The sequence below is a fragment of the Zalophus californianus genome, chromosome 1 (genome assembly GCF_009762305.2).
Source record: "Zalophus californianus isolate mZalCal1 chromosome 1, mZalCal1.pri.v2, whole genome shotgun sequence".
Taxonomy (NCBI): Eukaryota; Metazoa; Chordata; class Mammalia; order Carnivora; family Otariidae; genus Zalophus; species Zalophus californianus.
The window spans coordinates 203256546-203280375 of NC_045595.1; the positions used below are offsets into that span (position 1 = coordinate 203256546).

Below are 23830 nucleotides of genomic sequence, written 5' to 3' on the forward strand. Positions count from 1 at the left end.
CTCCTGCATTAAAAGCTAGGGAATGAAGTGATGTTTGGAGTTAGTTTTGACCTGAGGGCCAAGTTTTCCACACACAGAGAACCAGGCAGCATTAAAATTCAAAACTCAGGCCACTGAATCCGAAATGTATGTTTGCAAACTGTCTGATTTCATGTCTGCCTCAGATGTCTCGTGAATACAAATCGCCTCATTTGGGGTTGGAGGAGCAGGGAGAAGGAAACCTAAGAATGATCTCCAAAACAAATCTTTAATTCGGATGAGTATAATAGAATGTAATCCCGTTTCAAGTCTGTCAGCATTCCTTTGATGATTACAAATGAGTCCCTTTTCCCCTGCAACGTGGGGGAATAATCTGGATAAAATAACCCTTTTTGTCTGCAAGGGCCAGTGTGATGCATACTCGTGACAGCCTACAGAGCAGCATTTCAGGGTCGGAGCAGAGTGCTGTGCCACAAAGTTCTTCCTTTCTTTCTCTGGACTCAGAAGATTTTTCACTCTTTTTATGTGCACCAGCATCTGAAGTTCTCAGGCTTAGAAATCATAAATCATCATACTGTCCTCTGGGACAAGAGAGACATGGGTCACCCAGCCCTGTCCCCTTCTGCCTGTTTGACGGGAGACGGGTGGAAACGAGAAGACCCCATCTCATCAAGAAGGCTGGCTATTACAGCTTTTGAGGGATACGCTTTAAGGAATGCACACAATTTTATAGCCCCTTTTCTACTGGGAAAAAAAAAAGTATCTCAACCCCAAATCAGGCTTACACACTTCTTTTGGTCAATTTGGTCATGAAATTAAGGGGTAGGTGTTTTTAAACTCCCTCCTCCATTCTCCGAGGCCTAAACCACGCAACATGCCTTCCAGAGCTAGCAACGCCAAATGCTTTTTGGACAGGTTAGACCGAATGCAAACACGGCCCCGTCCGCATCCTCAGGATGAAAAGTGGTCTTGATGGCCTGGAGCTGTAGGACCTGCTATGTGGAAGTGGTCACAGCAGGCTGTAAAGAATCCCACTGAGCAGGTCTTGAGGTCATGTCTGTTCTGCATCTTTAACCCCTGGAGTTCAAGTGTGAAGTTTCCTCTCTTCTGATTTACCTTTTTTTTTTAAGCTAAGATGCCCCAGGATTTTTTTTCTCCAGAATTCTGTCTGTCTATCTATCTATCATCTATCTATCTATCTATCTATCTACCTACCTACCTATCATCTATCTATCTATCTATCTATCATCTATCTATCTACCTACCTACCTATCATCTATCTATCTATCTATCTATCTATCTATCTATCTATCTATCTATCTATCTATCTATCTATCTAGAAAGTGTGTGGGGGGGAAGGGGGCAGAGGGAGAGGGAGAGAGAGAATCTTAATCACTGGGCTTGACCTCAGGACCCTGAGATCATGACCTGAGCCGAAATCAAGAGTCCGATGCTTAGCCAACTGAGCCACCCAGGTGCCCCCTCTCCAGAATCCTTTTTAAATAGTTATGACTCCCTAAAACCATCAATCAGTGCTTCAAGGCAAAAGGCCTGCTGGTCTCAGACTTCTGTGTTTGTCACTGGTTGGTCCAGGCATGTTATTTGGGGTTGTCAACCTTAACCCCCAATGCCATCTGGTCCTTGTAGTAGATGGCTATCTTTACCTGGTGAAAACTCAGCTTGTCCTAATGTTTGGTCTAAACCAGTGGCTTTCAATCTGGGGAGATTTCGTCCCCTCGCTCCCAGGGATATTTGGCAATGTCTGGAGGTAATTTTATGTGTCACAACTAGCGGTGGTGCTGTTGTCTAGTGAGTGAAAGCCAGGGATGTTACTAAACCTCCAAAGATGCACAGACAGCCCCCACTGCAAGGAATGATCCTGTCCTCATGCTGGACTTAAGGAACGCTGGGCTAGACCAGCTGGCATGTCCCTGTTTTATTTTCTACCTGTTCAGAATCTGAAGAGGGTGGGGAAAATTTGTAGTAACCAAAGGTGAGTGTGGCTCACCTAGAGATGGCTCCTTGGCACCCTTCAAGGCCAGCTGCCTCCTACAGTCACCAAGAGGTGTCCAGTTCTTGAAAGCTGAGGAAATGGAGATCCAGCCACTGTGGTGCTTCAACACCTGCCACCCCCCCCAACACACACCTGGACCCCGGGCAACCCCACCCCACCCCTTTCCTCTATGGAACTTGCCTGTGCCCCTGGCCCTTTTGCCCTCCTGATTTCCAGCTCACATTATTCGCCATCATTATCGTCAAACTAAAATATCACTCCAGGGAGTTGTTCAGACTTGAAGTCGGTTGCTCACTCGCAGTGCGAGGATGCATTTGCAACGCCTCTCAATTATTTCACAACTCAACGAAGCAATCATGGGGGGGTGCGATATGATTTGAATTTTTAAAAGAGAGAGTTAAAGTCGTGAAAACTGTGCAGAGATCTGCCTCTCCTCGGCGCCTCCCACTGCCTCGTCCTCCTTCCCTCCTCCTCCCTCCTGCACCATCTCTCTACCACCCCTACCCCCATCCCACCACCTCTGCACATCCGGGTTCAGATGGCTCCCGGCACACTCATACCCACTGGATGGGTCTGTGAAACATTGTGTCCACCTGTCTGTGCTGCCTGTTATAACATGTTACAATGTTTCTAAGGGCACTAATTGAGTGAATAGTGTTACTTCAGAGCAACATTGTTCAGCACGCGGTGCTGAATGTCATTCCTTACCAGGGTGCACTGTGAAGTCGATGTGGTCATGGGGTTGAGCACCGTGGCAGCACCCACATGGAGTAGAAGGAAAGCCCGCAGATCCCTCTGAAATGACAGCTGTCACCCCTGCTCTGAGGCCACCAGATCAAAGGACAGCCACCCACTTTCAGACCTGACCCTCCTCAGTCACCCCTCTTTCAGACAGGTTGGAACTCTAATGAAAATATTTCTTTCCTTCTGCCAAACACAGAGAAGATACAGTATAGTTTCCAAAAGGCTGAACGGGGCACCAGCAGGAACGGGTGTGCTGTATTTGTACAGTTTGGTGACTCAGTACATCTGAATCTCCAGGCATTTCTAAGAGCTTTGTCCAAAAAAAAAAAAAAAAAGAAAGAAAAAAAAGGCCTATTGTGTGGCTGTTGGCACTGAAGAAAATAGCAGGCCTGTCAGAACTCTGTTTCAGATTTAATTTTAAAGTGGGTGATGTAAGAATGCTGTCCAATGGGAGGGCTTCGCTCCTTTTCTCATTCCTGCCCATTTGGTGTGATAGAACTAGAGTTTTCGAGAATCAGTTCATGTAAGAAATCAAAGTGCCTCCCCCTGACACCCTTTTATAAAAAGGCATCATGTTCTTAAGCAAAGACTGGTATGTTTTTAAAATGAATATGGCTTCCTGCAACGAAAGTGAAAACATATTTGTGTTTATATATACATAGACACAACTGTACATACCTCTCTATATAAAAGATTTTGACTAACCATCTATCTCTCTATGTGCATAAGTGTATTTTTTTCAGAGTACCTTCTTGCAAGATATTGCTTTTCTTTTTTTCAATACAATTTTTAAAATGTAGGTCTAGAGACATTATTGATTTTCCCAAATGCCTCATACATTTGATATTGATGTTATAAAAATAGGCAGGAAAACTTTATTATGAAAATGCTCTTTCCTAGTTGTTCCCTTCTCAAGACATTAAATAGCGAACAGTGATTTTTTTTTATCACATATGTATATTTTAACATAGAGTACATGTTTTGTTCTCTCTGTCTCTCCTTTCTCTTGGCCATAGAGATCATATACTATATGGAAAGGAAGAAAGAAAGAAGAAAGAAAGAAAGAAAGGAAGAAAGAAAGAAAGAAAGAAAGAAAGAAAGAAAGAAAGAAAGAAAGAAAGAAAGAAAGAAAGAAAGAAAGAGAAAGAAAGAGAGAAAGAAAGAAAGAGAAAGAAAGAAAGAAAGAGAGAAAGAAAGAAAGAAACTGAAGCATCATATTCAGCCCCTAGATTCAACAGAACAATGAATAGGTTGTAATTTTCTGAGCTGGGAAAATTTCTCACAATGTTGTCAAGCACCCATCCATGTTATGGGAGTGACTTTGTGTCCATACCAGTCACTTGGGTCCTACATCCCAAACCACCAGACCTCAGTAAAACATCCTGTTTCTTTCTTGGTGGTTTCTGGAAAAGTCCCTTAGAGACCTGAAGAGTCACTGAATTTAAGGGTTTTTTTTTTTTTTTAAACATGGAGGCTCTATACACATCATGGATTGTACCAGGCTGAGTCTAGGATAAAATCAGACCATAGAGAAGAAGATCAGTCTCTGGAAACAGAACACAGATAAACCCACCTTGGCTCTCCATGGCCCCAAGCCTGTTAGTGTGAGGAAGGCTTGACCAGAGGGAATGTCTTAATTACTGTTGTCTGGGTAGCTAAAACACACACACACAGAAGCAAAGGGACTCTTATCCTTAGAAGGCAGTCTGGATAGTGACATGCAAACCAAACCCAAACAGAAGGCTTCCCTGGAATCTTGTGGAACCTTCTGGAATGTAGACTTTAGTCTACTCTGCACCATTTATCTTTATCACCGACATCTTCTCTTTTGTGGGAACGTAACGCATTAGGTAGAGTATACAAGGTCTGATATATTAATAGAAAGCTTTACTTTAAGAATGTCAAATTAAAAAAAAAAAAGAATGTCAAGTGTTTGTGGTTCAGTCTCACAGATTGGGTTAAAATCGCAGTGTTGAGTGTTAGGTTGTAAATTAATATAATTCTCAATTTGTTGTTCAAGCAAGCTTTGAGGAATGGACATTACCTGACAATACCTGTGCTTTGGTGGGCTGTGGGGAAGGGTGAATTTGCTGGAGTCACAGAAGCCTGAGAGCCACAGGGAAAAGTTTTAGCAGTTCTCACTGCAGGGCTTTTGGGGTCCAGGGCTGATGTTATTGTGTACTAAACCCTTCCTCCATTAGACTGTCATACAATTCTACCAGGGTGACAAGTCACAAAGGACAATATACAGACTTCAGAACAGAGCTGTGCAAGAAAACTAGGATGCAAATCCACACATGGAACACTAAATATTCTAGTAGCCACATTGGAAAAAGTAAGAGAAAGAGGTGAAATGAATTTCCATAGTAAATAGTATTTAACCAAAGTATCCAAAGTATCACCATCTGAACATTAGTAAATGTGTTAAAAATTTTTTTTCTAAAGATTTTTGTTTATTTATTTGAGAGAGAGAGAGAGAGAGAGAGCACACGAGCAAGCCCAAGCAGGGGGAGGAGGGGCAGAGGGAGAGGGTGAAGCAGACTCCCTGCTGAGGGGAGAGCCCGACCCACCTGACCCATCCACTGACCTTGGGGCTCGATCCCAGGACCCTGAGATCATGACCTGAGTCAAAGACAGATGCTTAGCCAACTGAGCCACCCAGGCACCCCAATATGTTAAAAATTATTAATGAGACTTTTACAGTTCTTTTTGGCTCACAAAGTCTTGGAAATCTGATGTGCATAAGACACAGCACATCTCAATTCTGACCAGCCACATCTCAAGTGCTCAGTAGCCATGTGTGGCCAGGACCAACATCCTGAGCAGCACAGTTTTGGGGTGGGGGGTTCTAGAGCAGGGCAGAGGTTGAGCTCTGGGGTCAGGACAGAACCTCAGGCCTTTCTTAGCACCTTCTTCCCACAGAGCCTGGGTCAGGCCTGCCTCCTGGAGGGGCCAGTGGTAGGTGCCTGGTTGCCCCTCGGGGGCCTGGCCTCGCCAGCTTGCCTCTCTGTTGCTTGGAGGCAGACTGGTGTCCTCCTGCCTCCTCTTTCCCCTTTTCTGAGAACCCTCTTAGACTTCAGTCCTTGTGAAGGGAGGGGCCTGCAGGGAGTCATGCAAACTGTGATTGAACCTGCCAGCAATACCAGAAATCAGTCAACCCTACTCACCCAATTCTTTTTCTGCCGCCTGGATGTCACAAGGATTTGGGGCTGTCATCCTGTGTAAACCACCCCAGGGCACTAGGGCCCAAGGAGGGGAGGGTTATTGAATCATTTTGTCTCGAGGTAGCTGTTGGTCGGTCTCCTCTGGCCCAGTTTTTCCCCAGCTTATCAGAGGCAGGACCAAGATTGGACCCAGGACCCTGCTCTGGTTTTGAGTCTCTGTGTTGCTCCCAGGATCAGCTCTCACAGGAAGCAGAGCTGAGGGGGCTCAGAAAGACCCCCGCTCAGAGCTCCCCACTCATCTGATAATACCACAGCCTGTTTGTCATTCCTCTGGGCAGTTAGCGTCACCTTGGGGGAGATTTTCAGATGTACTGATGTCTGGAGCTTCACCCCAGGCTAAGTGAATGTGCATCTCTGGGCTGGGACCGGGGCATCGATATTTTTCAATCTCCTGAGGTGACTCTGATGTGCAGCCAAGGCTGAGACCTATGGGAAAGCACTGCACACTTTTCAATCCATCTGTGTGCTTATTAAATGTTAAAAACTTATTATTTTTCTAGACACAGAACATTTGCAAGAATAGTGCAGAGACTTCCTTTATACCCTTCACTCAGATTCCCCAAATGTTGCCATTTTATCACATTTGCTTTATTCCTTTTTAAGTCACAAGCAAGATGTCCTTTACTCCTAAACCCTTCTGTGTGTCCCTCAAGAACAGGGGCTTACCTAACCAAGAACAGTGATCAGAATCAGGAGATTAACGTTCTGCAATAATGTTTTCTAAGCTACAGACCTCATTCAGGTTTCACTGGTCGTCCCCATAACATACTTTAGAGCAAAACAGAAGATCCCTGCTCACTGTTCTTTTCAGCTGTCACGTCTCCTTAGTGTCCTTGCAACCTGGAACAGTCCTTCAGTCTTAATCTTTCCTGATGCTGGCCTTTGTGAAGATTCCAAGACGGTTATGTTACAGGATGTCCCCGAGTTTGGATCTGTCTGACGTTTCTTCTTGGTTTTATTCTCATGCATTCGTGCAGGACCGTCACAGCAGTGACCTTGTGCTCTCAGTGCGTCACACAGGGAGGAATGTGATGTCACGTCACTCACAATTCCGGAGTGAGCTTTGATGTCCAGTGAAGGTGGGCGTGGCCCTCTTGTGGCTGACAGATGCGCCCACGGATTCATGGCTCCTTTTCGTTGGCAGTGTGTCTAGCAAAGCCGTGAGGATCTTCAACTCAGGATAAGCAGGTCTTAGAGCAGGGGAGGGTGAAGAGGGAAAGGTTCTGGAACCTGGAGCTTTGCCAAGGGGAACAGCTATAGAGAAGGCACTGCCAATGTTGCTTTGGGATGAAGTGGCAGGACGGCATGCGGCGGGGAGGGGGGTTTGGGTTAGGGAGAGAGGCATGGAGGAGAGGCCGCTTGCCCCTGGCCTTGCTGAGAGCCGCCCTGCTGCCCTACAGATGATTTCCACCGTTCCCTTCCCAACCCTGCGCCTACGTCAGAGTGCCGCCCCCGCTCGCTCGCTCGCTTCCTAAGCTTTTTTTTTTTTTTTTTTTTTAGTTTGGATACCAATAGTTTATTATAAAAGAGAGACATGAAAATTATTTACATGATGAAAGATTTCACAACTTCACTGGAATGGGCAGCTCCACTTCATGCCATTTTAATAATGATTTCAGTCCACATACTTTCCGAGAATGTCACCATCTCTAAATAAGAAATAATCCTTGTCATCTAGAACTACTTTGGTGCCTCCATATCCTGGGAGAAGAACTTTATCTCCAACTTTCACACTAACTGGTTGAATCTCTCCACCCTTTCCTTTAGAGCCCGATCCAACAGCTACTACTGTTGCTTGCAACACTTTTCCTTGAGATTTTTCTGGAAGCGTAATACCTCCTTTGGTTACAGTTTCAGCTGCGCCCCTTTCAACTAAAACTTGGTCAAAGAGGGGAAGAAACTTTCTAAACGCCTGCCCTGCCATGATGCCGACCGCCGCAGTTGGTACTCCGCTCTGGAGCTGCCCCCTCTGCAAGAAGACCCGCAGTACCTCGCTTCCCAAGCTTTGACTCACCTCCCGGCTCCATCTGTCTTTTCCTTTGGGATTGATGACTTCCAGATTAGCCCCAGAAATACCTTCTGTGAAGGTGATACCCAGCTTGACACTTCCAGTGACTCATTCTGTTTATTACCTTTTGCTTATCTCAAGATCAGATGTGGCAACTCTTACCATTTCAAAGAGCATCAGGACTTCGGTTAGTAGAAGTCCTCCACTTGGCTGCAGGCTCCCGAGACCTTTCTACTCCACAGACTACACCTATTATTTATTTTAATAAATTACCAAAAGTTGATTTTCCTGCTATGCATGTGTAGGGAACAGTGTATTGGCTTAAGTTGAGAAGGGGATGGTGTTTATTTCTGTCCACCTGTATCGCAGTCCCCCTGTGGGCTCCTGGGCAGCTGTGGGAGAGCAAGGACAGTGAGTGGCCTTCCCTCTCTCCTTTACTGTCAGTATTTCTGCCCAGAGTTGTCTTTGGCTCATTACCAGAATGTGTTGTTTCTTTTTCTTTGTTCCCCCTCTTTGCTTCACATATTTACCTTCCCCTGGGCAGCTGAGTGCTGCTTGAGAGACGTCACGTCGTCATGGAGATGGTGGCCACAACACGTGTGCGTTTCCCAAACTCAAACTGCCCCTTGTTGGTCTCTTCCTCATACCTTTGAACAGAAGGAGAACGAAAGGAGGTAATAATAATAGAGAATGTTTGTATAGAGTTGACTCTGGGCAGAGCAGTTAGGGGTTGAATTGTGTCCCCCCACCTGTGCCACCGGGAAGATATGTCAGAGTCCTTACCCCTGCTACCTCAGAACAGGACCTTCCTCGTAGAGAGCGTCTTTATGGAAGTAATGGAGTTAAGACAAGGTTGTCGGGGCCGGGGGCGGGGGCAATCCAATATGACTGGTGTCCTTGAAAAGAGGAAATTCGGACGCAGAGACATGCGCAAGGAGAACCCGTGTGAAGGTTACAGTGATGCTCCCCCAAGTCGAGGAAGGACCGGAAGCTGGGAGCACTTACTGAGCACTTCCTGTAAGTGGTGCTGTCCTGATCCTCATTGTATACATGCCCTCCTGAGGCAGGGAGAGACTGGGCACTTTGCTCACAGCCAGTCGAGCTAACGGAACCCCACTTGGGTCAACCCTCTGATATCTGCCTCTCCCCCACAGCCACCCTGAGCCCTGCCCTCCCTCTCAGACTCCTTTCTAGGGCCTTCTTTGTTGCCCCATCTCTTGAGTGTCTGCATCCTCCCTCTCCCCCCTGGTCCTGCCCATGGTTCTGCCACCAACCATTGCCCGGGGCGTCAGGCACCACCTCTCTGTGGCCGGCAGACTTGCCGGAGGATGCTCCAGGGCCCCTCTGGGAGTGTCCACCCCCGGGTGCTCCAAGGGATGCCCACAGGCACTGTGGAACAGACCCACAACACCAGTGTCTCAGAGCTGAATTTCCCTGGTGGATGTACCACAAGTGCAAAACCTGGAGTCATTGCCTTGTCTTCCCTGTCCTTGATGCCGCATCCCCTCTGACCCCCGGCTGCCCTTGTCCCCTGCCCCCACTCCTTCTAGGACCAAAATTGCTGTCATTTCAGTCTGGACAAACTGCATAATTTGCAGGGCCTGGTGCACAGTGAACATGGGGGCCGTCGCTCAGAAATCAGGGGCAATGTGCTGTTAAAGGCACTAAAATAGGAAGCTTTCTCCTTCCTTCTATGGTCTCTCTCCCAACTTGTCATGGTGTTTATATTTGCTCTCCGTGTCGTCCTGAGTAAAGAAAATGAGCACTTGAAGTTATTAGTGTGGATTTTATTGTTCATCTTCATGTTGGGCAATGCCAGTTTTTTTAAAGATTTATTTATTTATTTTTAGAGAGAGAGAGAGCGGAGTGGGGAGGGGTAAAGGGAGGGAGAGAATCTCTAGGAGACTCTGCACTGAGAGTGGAGCCCAAGGTGGGGCTCGATCCTATGACCCTGAGATCCTGACCTGAGCTGAAACCAAGAGTTGGACGCTCAACCAACTGAGCCCCCCAGGTGCCCCAGGTGATACCAGTTTTAAGTGCAGATGTAGGAGCATTGAGTGCATCTATGGGATCACAGAAATGACCCAACTCTCATGGTGCACGTATACTGCACACTCATCACCACTCTCTACCTTTGGCTTACGGGTGTGTGAGGAAGGGCTGAAAGGTCCCACTACTTTTCCGTCCCTTCCCTGTCCTCGTTTTCAGCACAGGCAGCTGGCTCATGCAGGGAGTAACACAAGTAAAGACAGATGTGATGGGGCTCCTTGGTCATTCCTCTTTCTCACAATGCCATTGCCTCACTCTTGGTTCAAAGCCAGTTCTGATTCTAGTGGAAGCTATGGTGGCTCGGTGCTTGTAGTCCGCATCTCTGTTTACCATCCTGGATGGAATATGCCTTTCTGATGCTCACTTTGGGTTTTCCTGGATGCATCGCCATTGTGGGTCCACCAGAATTCTGTGCTCAGGGCATCTCAAATCACCATGAGAACGAGGCATAAGGAACACTGGCAGCTCATAGTGTGGGTGACTCCTCTGCCCACGCACATCCCCCATCGTCCTATTGGGCTTCGCTTACAAAACATGAATACAAAGATTAAATTATGAAGAATTTCAAGATGGTGACAGCAGAGCGTGAAACCAAGTGTGGGCTGAGTGTGGGGCTGTACGCAATGCTCAGGTCGTACATCCGTGATGTTGATTCTGGTCTCAGCTGCTCCCACCCCATCCCCAAGACCTGCATCAGTGCTCCCCAGCAGGATTGCGACCACCCTAATTTCATCATGGGTCTCTCCAGTCCATCCAACACAGACTGCTAGAAGGATTTCTCTGAATTGTAAATCTGAACAGCATCACTCCCCTGCATACAAGCCCGCAGTAGCTTAGCTCCCATCTGCCTTTAGATGGAAGTTCAGACTCGTTAGCAGGGCACCGCTTCCTTCTCCAGTCTTTGCCCCTGACCTCATACTCTGCACGCTGGCTGGCTGTGCAGAATGTCTACACATGCCCTCTGAGCCTTCGCATATCTGCCCCGATGCCTGAGGCTTACGTTCACTTGGTTGGCTCCTGCTCTTTCTGCAGGTGTCACCTCCCACTTGGAAGCCCTCTGGCCTCTTGGATGTGTCACCTGCTGGTTTTATTGCCCCCCCTTCTGCCCCTAGTGTTTTAAACACCCCCTGTGCATCCTCTACCCCAGCATTAAGCATAATATTATAACAAATTGTAGAGGGAGAAGTGATGAGCAGTTCTTCCTTCATTCAGAGCCCTGGATTCAGGGTTAGTGAGGAGCCCCTTGAATCCGGAGAAGAGACTCTATACCAGGCGTCAGAGTGGAGCCTTGTTCTGGCCCCATCACCAGCTGGCTGTATGACCTTTTCGCACAAAGCAAAAGACTTCCCTGGTATCTCTGAGAGCTGGTGTGAAGATCACAAGAGCTAGAAGATGGCAAGGATTTTATTTTTTTAAAGTTTGGAGATTTTTATAAAAACAGTAGGAATGAATATAATTATATTCTTTTAGAAATCAAAAACAAAGTTCTACCACATGGAGACGTGCTCTGAAGGCAATCCCAGAAAGTGATTCTGCATGTTTGAATTATATATGAACAGTAACCATTTGGGAGGCTAGCAATCACGTGGATATATAAATCCTACTTTATCTCATATATAAGATTTATTTATTTATTTATTTATGTGTGTGTGAGAGAGAGAGAGCACAAGCAGGGGGAATGGTAGACAGAGGGAGAGGGAGAAACAGACTCCTGCGGAGCAGGAAGCCCGACGCGGGGCTTGATCCTAGGACCCTGGAATCATGACCGGAGCCGAAGGCAGATGCTTAATGGACTGAGCCACCCAGGTGCCCCAGGACACTTGTTTTTGATATGAGAGCTGAATCCGAAAGGCAGAGGGTCGTCTCATTCCACCTCAGGTGGGACAGTGCCTGTTGCTAACAAAATTGTTTTGAGCTAGGAAAGCCCTGCAACTGTTGATCTGGGAGTTACAAATAAATGTTAGCGAGTAGGTGAATTTACAAATATAGAATCTGTGAATAATGAGGATCAGCTGCCTATACCAAGGACCAGGGTCAGATCTTCCTCAACTTAACCACCCAGAAGATAATGGCCAGGAGTCAATAACTAGAGGACTCTGGGGTGGTGGAGAATAAAGGAGACAAAATGGGGCTCAAAAGTGAGAGGTGTAATCACTTAGCTGGTGCCTAAATGGTTGTATATAAAATTAGGTAACAGATTAAGAATAACAAGTGTACGATGAGGACAGTCAGAAAAAAAAAAAAAAACGTCCACAAAGGAGGGATACAGAAGAGTAAATAAGCAGCTCCTGGCAGAATTAAGGAAGCACGGGTCCACAGGGCGGTTTGGTGAAGCTGAGCGGGCTGGGGGAGTTTTGAACCTGCCCTGGGGGGAGCATGCCAGGGACTCAATTAAGGATGAATATCAAGAGGAAGGCCAGGCCAGCCCAATTACTGTGTGGGCGCCCGCATTTCTTTACATTTGTCCAGCCTCCCCTGTGTCTGTGAAATACAAAGGGAGAAATATTGTTACTTCCCCTAATTCTAAGGCAAAAGAAGGGGGAAGCTAGATGACCTGTCCAAGATCCTCCACTGATCCAGTGAGGAGGCTGTAAGGGACCTAAGGGCCGCCCAGGCTGTTCCCAAGCACCGCCTCTGGGATACGCTGTTTACATTTGTTTCAACTTTTAGAAACTTGCATGCTCTGGTTTTGTTCCAGGAAACAAAACGCATTCCATCACAAGTACAGCAAACCTGTTTTGCCCCTAAATCTAATTGTTGCAACCTTCCAAATGGCTTTCTGAAGTTTATGGCACTACTCACCAAACACCATCATTTCTAAAGTGTAAGGGAAAAAAAAAGTTTCGTGGGGCGCCTGGCTGGCTCGGACGTCATTAAGCATCTGCCTTCTGCTCAGGTCATGATGTCAGGGTCCTGGGATGGAACCCCACATGGGCTCCCTGCTCCGTGGGAAGTCTGCTTCTCCCTCTCCCACTCCCCCTGCTTGTGTTCCCTCTCTCACTGTGTCTCTCTCTGTCAAATAAATAAATAAATAAATCTTTTAAAAAAAGTTTCAGTATTACGAGCTGTGAAATCACTCTATAATTTTCCAATTAACTGAATGAAACACAAAATGCATGCCCTGAAGTTTCATTTCAACCTTAAACGGATCCCATGTCCCTTGATCATCCTACACATTTCGGCAGTGGGCAGACGGGAGGTAAGCCATCTGAAGTTGAAAGGCTGTTTACTGGTTGGGCCGGGAGGCAGCACCTGTCCACCCCCACGGCTGTGGGCTGGGCTGTGTGGGGCGTTCTGGTTGGTCAGCTTCCCTGAGTATTTCTGAGAGCTTTTTGTTGTACCTGGGGATAGAGCCTCTAATTTGGCCAATTCCGGGCAGGAAAGATCAAGTGTAGATTTCATATCTGAGTTTCAAGCACTGGTAAAAAGTTGCATGAAGTTAACAAATGCACTGCAGTCTCCCGCCTTAACTCACCAAGTGGCTCTGTTGTTTGGGGGTTACTCGGCATCCTAAAGAAAAGCAAAAGTAATCCTTTTAGGTGCTTGAGGCAAATGGGGATTGATCCAGTTTCCTTTACACTAATCTAATCCAGATGGTGTTCACTGAATAACTTTCTGGGTTTAGTACCTGGTTACCAAACAAGGTGTTCCTTTTTATAGGATTTGAAACCTTTGGTCAAAAAGCAGGAAGGAGCTCCTACCAGACCTGTTCAAAATAAAATAGTGAGTGTAATCATAAGATTGTATTTCAAGTCCAACACAGCATGCTTGGAGTAATTCTTAATCAATTGATTCATACCCTTCCTTTCTGTGTATATGTATATAAATAGGTATGTATATTATTGTATATATATGTTATATGTGTACATATATGTATGTATAACATAGTATATTACTGTGTTGTAAACTGGGGAGTAAGTTCTCCTGGGATCACTCCATCATGGCCATGGAAATTATACTTGGGAAGGCACATGAAATTAAAGGGTTTATTATCCTCACAGGTCTTTGAGGAGAGAGGCATGGCGGCCACACAGGGGACCATATGTGAGGAGTGCCCAGGGAGCAGCTCAACCAAGCAGGTGGGGAGCTGAGAGGGAGAGGTCCTGTAGGCAAGTGCCTTTATTGGGGGTTAGTTGGAGTACACAGGCAAAGGCATGAGGCTTTTTACTGGTGTGTTTGAATGTGACTAGGTCATGGTCTGGGAGCCCAAGAAGGGGAACTGGTAACAGGGGCCAGCCTTATGTCCCTGATCACTGCTCATCGTCTGTTTGTGGGATGTTGAGGCATTGGGAAAATAGAAATTTTAAGATGTGTAAGTACTGGGTGAAGCTGGTTGCTATAAGCATTCATCAGAATCTGCTACTCGCTCATTCCCTTCTGTGTCAGATTTTTTTCAGGTGCCAGGCACAGAGCAATAAATAAGACAAAATCCCTCTTACATTCAAAAGGGGAGAAGCCGACAGTAGGCCTCCACGCGGTGAAATAGAGCAGAATCAGGGGTGGTGGGGCAGAAGGTGTGCTGTTTTGCAGAGGAGCTGGGGAAGGCCTGTCTCATAAGGTTACATTTGAAAAAGGGCAGGATGTAGGGAGGGAGGGAAAAAGCAGATATTTGGAAGAAGACGGTTTCAGGCGAATAGAGAAGCCAAAGCAAAATCCTGAGGTGGGGATGTGGGTGGCATTTTTCAGAAACAAGGAGACCGCTGTGGCCATAGCCAAGGGGAGAATGATAGGAGATAAAGTCTCGTAGGGAGAAGGGACCCCAGTCACGAAAGGACTTGAGGTTTTTGTTTGAGTGATTTGGAAAGTCATACAGTAGAAGGACATGTGTGGACCGATGCTTAGCCAGACGAGCACAAGGATCTGAAATCCGTACATGTAAATTGACACATGGGCATCCACACAGAAGAATCCACTTAAAATATATATAATTCTAAAAAGGAAAGTCTGGGACTTGATGAATCACAGGGTAGGTGTGTAGGAAGAGAAAACAAGGAGGTATTGGGAGAGAAAATAACAAGGTAGAAGATATTTGGGTAAGTGACTCCCAGAAACTAACATTGGAAACAAAAATTCCAAGTCCTGGGGCAGTAGGAAAGTCTCCATGTGCCTGGAAGCTGGTGACTGGGTGCCATGTGGCTCCCTGTAAGACATAGGATGTTCATTTCTCAAGGCAGAAAAGTCACAGAGAGAGTCAGGGGACATTGTCACGTTACTCGACAAAGGTTCGCAATCAACTCCCAGGGTTAATTTTTCCCATATCTGATTAGAAATTTGAGAGTATTTTAATCAATACACTTTGGGATTCCTCTAAATGCTCTTGGAACAAGAGTGAACATGGGAAGTTTGTAGGTTCAATGCCTTTGGAAATAGTATTTCTGTTTGGCTTTAAGAAAACCAAGCAGTTTTGTTCTCAAAGAGAATCGCTGACTTTGTTGAGGAAAAGTGGTCAGAGACTGGATTTCAGGAATTTGTAGTCTGAAAGTGGCTTATCAGAAGCCAGCCAACTTACCCAAATTTGCATTTAGTTGGTTCTTTTCAGGGAGCGTTGTGCTCATTTCTCTGAAAAATGCTTCCACGGCCCCCTGAAACCTGAGGAAAAATGACTGATGGTATGATCCCCCCCATCATGGAGATGAGCCCCTCCTTGGGGGCAATTTTATAGAATATGAAAGCAAACATCGTCTACTCGTTTACCAGATTTCTTTGTCCCAAGGCCAAACCAAGGTGGAGGTGGGAAGAAGTGGATTTGGAGTGCTCTTTGTCTTTGCCTTCTCTGAGGCTCTCTCTTCCAGAGATTGGACTGCCAATCTGTTTATCTTCTAGTACACTCACGCTCTCCTCGGGGAGGAAAAATGATATGCCAGCCACCATATAAGGTGCCCCACTTATGCTGTTTCTTATCACTTGCGCATCAACCCTCTAAAGTAGGCTTAACTCTCTGATTTTACAGCTGAGGTCTAAAGAGATTCTACTCAACATCCCCAAAGAAGCATCTGATCTGAGCAGGTCCAGAGCCTGAATTCCCCATATCATAGCCTGTGGCCACCACCTCTATGCTTTGCTGCTTCTGATCTAGGGCCGACACTCTCTGGAGTGGAGAAACACATGCCAACCAGTGTGTTCACAGCCCCGCACCCTCTCCCACATCCATCAGTATATAGAAGCAAGTATATTGCCTGCCTGGGAGCATTCCATCCAAGCCCACTAGTCTCTGCTTTCCACTTTTGCCAATGCATTTGTTAAAAGTCAGTGGCATTGTGGAGGGTGATGACTAATTAATGAGACCTCTAATCCCTTTTAACTCATTAGTAATTTAACTCACTTTAATTGTAGGAAGGTCCTAATTCAAAGAGATGACTCCCCAGATGAGAACTGAAGGTCATGTGGAATGGTGTCAACAATATGCATCACAAACCAACGTGGTGTGTTTGGTGGAAGTTTTTGGTACTTCTCAAAGTCCTGCCAGCTTTCTACTTAACACAAGCACCAACTGATAGAATGCAGGAGTATTAGACAGGGTAGGCTAGCTGCTGAAACAAACAACTCCCAAATCTTAGGGGAATAACAGAATAAAGGATTAGTTCTTGCTCATGCTATGATCCAGTGTAATTGGAAAAGGGGGAGGCTGTGCAGTCTTTCAGGGACCCAGATTCCTTCCATGTTGTGCCTCCCCTATCTTTTCTGGGTCCTCAGAGCTGTCTCTTCTATCTTCCACATGTGACAGCAGATGGGGAGAGAGAGGGAGTGGAGGGTCACACAGAATCTCAAGGGCCAGATCCGAAAGTGGCAAACATCACTTCTACCCTCTTTCCATTGGCCAGAACTTTCCACTGGCCCACACGATTGTGAGGGGGAGTGGGAAATATGCCCCTCCCATGTGCTCAGAAGGAAATGTATGGTCCCTTTCCAATCCAGACCCTCAGTTCACCTTCTGTCCTCCTCTGGTCTGTTTTGGGACCGGGATCTAAGCTCATTATTTAAGTTCAGAGAGCTATCCTTGGAAGTCCCTAGTCTTTGTAATTCCCCCTTGAACACCTCAGACACATGCTGATGGCTCTCGTTTTTTCCATAATTAACCTCCAGGTTCAACTTCCTTGTGCCAAACCTGGGCCTAGAGAAATTACTTAAATCAACTTCACTTTTTGATCTTAACGATCTTGGGTGTGTGGTGCCCAGTCGTGAGCCCTTCATCCATTGTGGGGCCTTTCCTGCACTCTTAGAAACACTGACTCATTGCCCTAAAGCCTCATGGACTGCCCCCTTGCTCCTGCTTTTGCCAATTCTCTAAACACACTCACAAACACAAAAGGGGAAAAAAAAAACCCTTTTCTGGAAAAGAACTTCAAACATGTAGAAACACCTTTGAGTATTTGTGAATAAAAGGGTGTAGTCTCTTATCTAGAGCATTAATGGATTGGAGGGTTCTGCTCCATTAAATAAGTGGGGGAGGGTAGCAAGGGCAACAGAATTGAATTCCACTCTCTTCCCAGAAGGAAGATGGGGAAATTAGACCCTGGTGATTAGGGGACTTTAGCACATGGATGTGGGGCCAGCAACTGATGTACTTATATCCTGTGCTTAGAGTGACTCAGGCAGCATCAGCTCTTGGAAAACCCAGACTCTTGTGGAGGGGCTCTGACTTCAGAAAAGAAAGGAGGAAGAATTTGCAGCTTCTTTGGCCTGTTCTAAATCTTAGTAATTTGTAAACCTTAATTATTTTTTAAAGGTTTTATTTTTAAATAATCTCTGCACCTAACATGGGGCTCGAACTTACAGCCCCGAGATCATGAGTCTCGTGCTCCTCTGACTGAGCCAGCCAGGTGCCCCATAACCTTAATTATTTTAAAAAAGGAAAGAGAGAGAGAGAGAGAGAGGATGAAGAAAAAGTGGGGGGAGGGAGGGAGGGAGGGAGGGAAGGAAAATTTTCCTTTCCCCTCAAGCTGAACAGTGATATTTCTGGACCACAAGCATGGCTACTGGGCTGTGTACTTGTCTTTGAGTTGAATGTATTACCATCAGTGCTCAGAGCAGACAGGGCTGATTGGGAATGCAGTTTGATTTGCAAGCCACCGAAGAGTTCTGCGTAAATTTGTGTTCTTCAAGGTTGGCAGTACAATAACAATCCCCTCAACTGCTGCTGTGGGGTTATGGCTGATAAAGATGCTGTGCCGTTATATCATCTGATCCTCACCATAAAACATGAGGACACCAGTGCTGAGAGGTGATGGGCACAGTCACACATTTTAATCTCACTGTGAACCCTGCTCTCGGGCGTTGAGTCCTCTGCTCCCTGCTCTTCCTCCCTGTCCCCTGACACTGCATGATGATTCTGAAACCATGTGGGATTCTGAAGTGCCTTCTGAAATCTTTCAAGTTAAATGCAGCTGTCAGCATTGACTGTGGTTTACGAAACTCTAATTGTTTCCTTAAGAATGATGTGCTTGGGGGCATCTGGGTGGTGCAGTCAGTTAAGCGTCCGACAATTGGTTTTTGGCTCAGGTTGTGATCTCTGCGTCATGATCTCAGGTTCGTGAGATTGAATCGGGCTCCATGCTCAGTGTGGAGTCTGTTTGGGATTCTTTCTCTCCCTCTCCCTCTGCCCCTCCTGCTCTCTCTCTCTCAAATAAGTAAATCTTAAAAAAAAGAATGATGTGCTGGTCAATTATGTGTGAAGGATTCTACCTCCTATTTCTGATGCTTGATAGTTGCTATGCGCATTGGTGTATCTGTGGCTCTGGGAAGTCCTGCAGGGAAAGAATTGTGTTTGCTTTGTTTTAACCCATACACCCCAAGCTCATTTTGCCCTAACACCTCCTTTCTCCCCTGCATAATGTTTCTTCCTCTCATAGAACACTTTGGAACACGCCCATGCTTCCTTAAAAATCGGTCCTTTACATTCTGGTCATTCTCTGGTCACTGAACATTTCTGGATAAATGGGTTTTCCTTGTAAAGGTGATGGGGATGAGAATCTCAAGAGTTACTTCCCCTTGTCTTTCTGAAGACAGAGGAGAGCTTCTGCCACTCTTAGGGGCTCCTTCCCCATGAATTATCCGTCTACCTTTAAAGATTTATTTATTTATTTGAGAGTGTGAGAATGAGAGAGAGAGAGAGAGAGAGTGCATGAGATGGAATAAAAAAATAAATAAATAAAAATAAATAAAATAAATAAAATTTAAAAAATAAAAGGATCCACAGACGATTTCCAGGCCAGGCCAGGCTCTAAGGACTGATTTCTTAACAGTTTGCTCTTCTGCCTTCTTTCAGGGCAGTAAATATTTGCCCACACACATACAGCTTGACCCAGAGCTCTGGCTGAGCCTATTAGGAAATAAAGCATTTTTGACTGATCCAGCGTGATGGGGCATTTGATTCAGAGAGGACCATGAACACAAAGCCACAAGGGTAGTCATTCTTTAAAAGGGATCTCATTTGAATCAGCCAAGAAACCAAGGGGTGGAGAAGCTAAGCACTAGAGTCTGAATGTTAGAGTCCCTCTAAAATCCATATGTTGAAATCCTAACCCCCAAAGGGGACGGTATTAGGTGATTAGGCCATTAGGGTGGAGTCTTTATGAATGAGATTCCCTAATCCTTTAATGTCTTATAAAAGAGATGCCACAGAGTTCCCTAGCCCCTTCACCATGTGAGGACACGGCAAGATGATGCTAGCTCCAAACCAGGAAAAGGGACCTAACTAAAATGTAATCATGCTGGTACCTTGATCTTGGGCTTTCCACCTCCAGAGCTGTGAGAAATGAATTTCTGTTGTTTACAAGCCCCCTGATCTGTGGTGGTTTGTTACAGCAGCCTGAATGGACTAAAATACTAAGTAATGTATTGACTCTGCCCTACAAAACGGAAAGAGTGTGTGTGCTCACTGGGGACAGCACACTGGCAAGACGGAGGGGGTCATCTGTCATCTGCCCCTGGTTGAAGGTCAACTTTGGCAGCAGGCTCCTGCTCAAACCCAGTTCCTACCTTTATCCTGGGAGATGCCTATTCCAGAGGGCACCCTCATTTCTAGCAACCTTCCCTTCCACCCACTTCTCACACCCTCTTCCATGGCGGCCTCTTGGATATTTCCATCATCTGCAACTGCTCCACCTCAAAATCGCTTCGGGCACAACCTCCTACTTCTCCAGCCTGCTGGTGTGGTCATACCCACTCTGACCTTGTTGGATCTCAGCAGACCTTATTCCCTTGGGCCTCTCCAGTGGTCATTTCCTAGCTTGGAGCCCACACTCCAACATTGCACGCACCCTCTTGCTTAATACAATGTGTTCAACCTCAACCCACAGTAACAAATATAATTTACATATGACCTAGGGCCCGTTTACATATGTATTTACACACACACATGCATACATAGGTCTCTCCTAGCTTTAACTCAATCACAGTTATTTAAAAATCTGACCCTGGACATCAGTTCTTATAACGTCAGCCCTGTGTCTCTCCTCATTTTTACCAAGTTGTTTCAGGAGTCATCTGAATAAACTATGTTGTTTCCTATGGCTGCTATAACAGATCATCACACGCTTGGTGGCTTAAAACAGCACAGATTTATTTTCTTACAGCTCTGGAGATCAGAGGTCTAAAATCAAGATGTCAACTGTACTGCATTCTTTCGGGGTCTTCAGGGCATAATCTGTTTCCTCGACTTTTCCAGTTTCTAAAAACACTTGCATCCTTTGTCTCATGGCTGCATCACTCCAACCTCTGGTTCCACTGCCACATCTTTCACCGACTTTAACCTCCTTATGAGGACCTTGGTGATTATATGGAGCCTTTCAGATCCTCCAGGATCATCTCCCATCTCCAGATTTCTAACTTAATCACAACCTTCGAATCCCTTTTACAACGTAAAGGAACATGTTCCCAGGCTCTGGGGATGGGGACCTGGGGACATCAGTGGGGTGGGGGGTGCTATTCTGTGTACCACAAGAACCATCTGGGATTTCCTCAATTTCCACTCACTTTTCCTCCTTTTCCAAACTGGCTAGTGTCCCCACTCACCATCTCAAATGCCGCTCGAAAATGTCCTTGACGTCCTCCGCGTTGCTGAAAACCATGGGTAGTTCTAATTTGTCCTTCTTCCTGACCTCTTAGCAGCTTCTGACATGGTGGGCCAATCAGAATGAGGTGTGGGAAGCACCTGTGGAGGACCCTGAGGTGTGAGGGCTGGTGGCCCGTCCTCATGAGCATCTTCTGCCGTCACTCTAGAATAGCATCTAGTGGGGATGTGCCTGGCTGTAGGACATGGCATCCTGCAACTGCCCTTGACCTATCAATCCTCCATAGACTCCATGGTGTCTAGACTTTCTTCATTGGTTGAAAGCATTGGTCAGATAACTGGAGGTAAAGATTTTTTTTTTAAAAGAAACAGTTTTATTTACCCACCAAAAAGTGCACCTATCACAAATGTGTAGCTGGGAGAATTTTATAAAATAAAACATGTAGCCACCCTTCAGATCAAGAAAAGAGCTTTGCCAGCTCACTCTCATGTCGCCTCCCTGTCAAGAACCCCTCTCCTCCCAAAGGTAACACTATTCTGGGGAAGCCTGGGTGGTTTTAATTTTTTTTCTTTTAAATAGACTTTCATTTGTAGAACAGTTTTAAGTGCATGACAAAATTGAGTGGGAGATACAGAGAATTCCCAAATACCCATAGTCCCTATGCAGGCACAGCCTCCCCCTTCATCAACATTCCCCATAAGAGTGGTAGATGTGTTACAACTGATGAACCTACATTGACACATCATAATATGGACCAAAGTCCATAATTTACTCTGGGTTCACTCTTGGTGTTATGTGTTCTGTAGGTTTTGACAATGTGTCATGACTTATGTTCATCACTAGAGTATCGTGCAGAGTAGTTTTATTGCTTTGAAATCCTCTGTGCTCCCCCTGCTCATCCTTCCCTTCCCCCAAACCTCCGACAACCACTGTTCTTTTTTTTACCATCGCCATAATTTTGCCTTTTCCAGGATGCCATGTCATTGGACTCACAGAGTCTGTAGCCTTTTCAGATTGGCTTCTTTCACTTAATACTATGCATTGACGTTTCCTTCATGTCTTTGCAGCTTCATAACTCATTTCCTTTTAGTGCTGAATACTATTCCATTGTCTGGACACAGGCATAGGTTTTTGAAGAAGGAATTGGACTGACTCCAGAGCAGATTTTACTGCTGGAGTATCTTCTCTGTACCTCATGGTGTTAGAACTGACATACTGGCAGAAGGGCCCAGAAGGCCTCCAGAGGCCATTCTCTGCATTGAGCTTCTGCCTCCAGAATACCGCTCTCCGAAAACAAGTATGGCATGCAGCGAGGTTCAGGCCACTACAAATGCACTCATGTCATGTTTTGATGCAAATGGCCCCACAGAGATCAAGTTCTGTTCACTGGGGACAGACTACATGACAAATAGAGAGAAGAAAGGTAATGGCTTTTCCATTCATGTACCAGTTTGTGGAGAAGGCTCTGCTAATCTTCTCCATTAATCTGGGACCCAGGCCCCTTCCGTCTTCTGCCTCCAACACCCCCACAGCCTTCTCATTTCCTTCATCTAGCTAGAGTCACACATGGCCTGTTGGACAAGCCATTAAGCTGAAGTCGTGCTCCCAGGAATAATTTAACATTTTAATCAGCTGGTCATCTGGTGTGGTCCTGGTGAATGATGTGGTGATGGGTGGACAAAAAAGTTTTAGTGATGAATTTGAGGAGGTGCAGGGGTAGGGGTACCAGCCTCGGGAGCTTCGGGGTGGGTGCTGGCCTGGGGAAGCATCAGGTTGACTCTGAGTTCCCTGGTGTGGCTCATAAGGGGGAGCTGAGATCCCATAAAGGAGGCTGGAATTTTCACAACTCATGCCTTTATCAGGGTCCACCCATGTGTCCTGCAGGAAAATGCTGACCTGCCATTGGACCACCGAGGGGTCTCTGCCCGGCCTCTCTTGGTGGCTGGTGGGGAGCACGGTGAGAGTGAGGACATTGTTCCAATAAGCAGGACCCTGACTCATAGCCCCAGTGCCTGATGTCAGTTTTGCTGCTCTCACAAAGTGCTCTCGTCCACTTCTCCAAGGGAAATCAACTCAGGGTAGGAGTCCTTGGCTTTCTTCTTTCAAGGGTGGGAAGGAAAAAGGGAGTTGTAGTGAGAGACCTCAGGCCTGGGTTACATGTGAAGGTGGGCGTTCCCACTCTTCACCTTCAGGTTGGCAAGTGTGACAAACCTATAGCAGATGTCATGGTCCCTTTCACTGTGACTTTCAAGGAAGGCCAGGGAGCTGCAGTGGGTGCCCTTTGCAGAGAATCATGGTCAGAGAGGATTTTGAAACTTCAGCAGGGATAACTGCAGCCCGGGCCGTCTGTGTGGGAATAGGGGAGTTCTGAAACTGCCTTCCTCCGCACCCGCTCCGCCCCCTCAGAGGCTAAGGGCTGCCAAACCCGGCTCCCACACACTTCACCAGAAAGTCCCTGGCTTCCCTCCCAGCTGCCTTGCAACTGACCTCATGAGGTGTGAGGAGGAAAGGAATCTACATTTCAGATGAACCTTCCTTCCTCCTTTCTGAGAAGCGGTCCAGGCCGCCCACACCTGCCCGGCCATGCAGACGGCTCCTCAGAGCCCAAGGCCCTGTGGTTTGTCCAGCCTGCTTGAGAAGTAGCCAGGGACAGGGAGCCTGTATGAGTTTGTCGGGGCCGCTGTAACAAAGGACCACAGGCTGGGGTGGCTGAAAACAGCAGAAATCCATTCCCTCTGGGCTCTGGAGGCCAGGAACCTGAGGTCAAGGTGTGGAAGGTCTGGGCTGCCTCTGGAAGTTT

General features: G+C 46.4%; 2 protein-coding genes across 12 annotated transcripts in view; one reads left to right on the forward strand and one right to left on the reverse strand.

The window, feature by feature from the left end:
* Positions 1–23830, forward strand: part of EVA1C (eva-1 homolog C) — a 73836-nt gene that overhangs the window by 9516 nt on the left and 40490 nt on the right. The window lies entirely within an intron of this gene.
* Positions 7162–8153, reverse strand: LOC113918701 (10 kDa heat shock protein, mitochondrial-like). Its single transcript, XM_035723658.1, has one exon. The coding sequence runs from the start codon at positions 7883–7885 to the stop codon at positions 7577–7579; it is 309 nt and encodes a 102-aa protein (XP_035579551.1). The 5' UTR covers positions 7886–8153; the 3' UTR covers positions 7162–7576.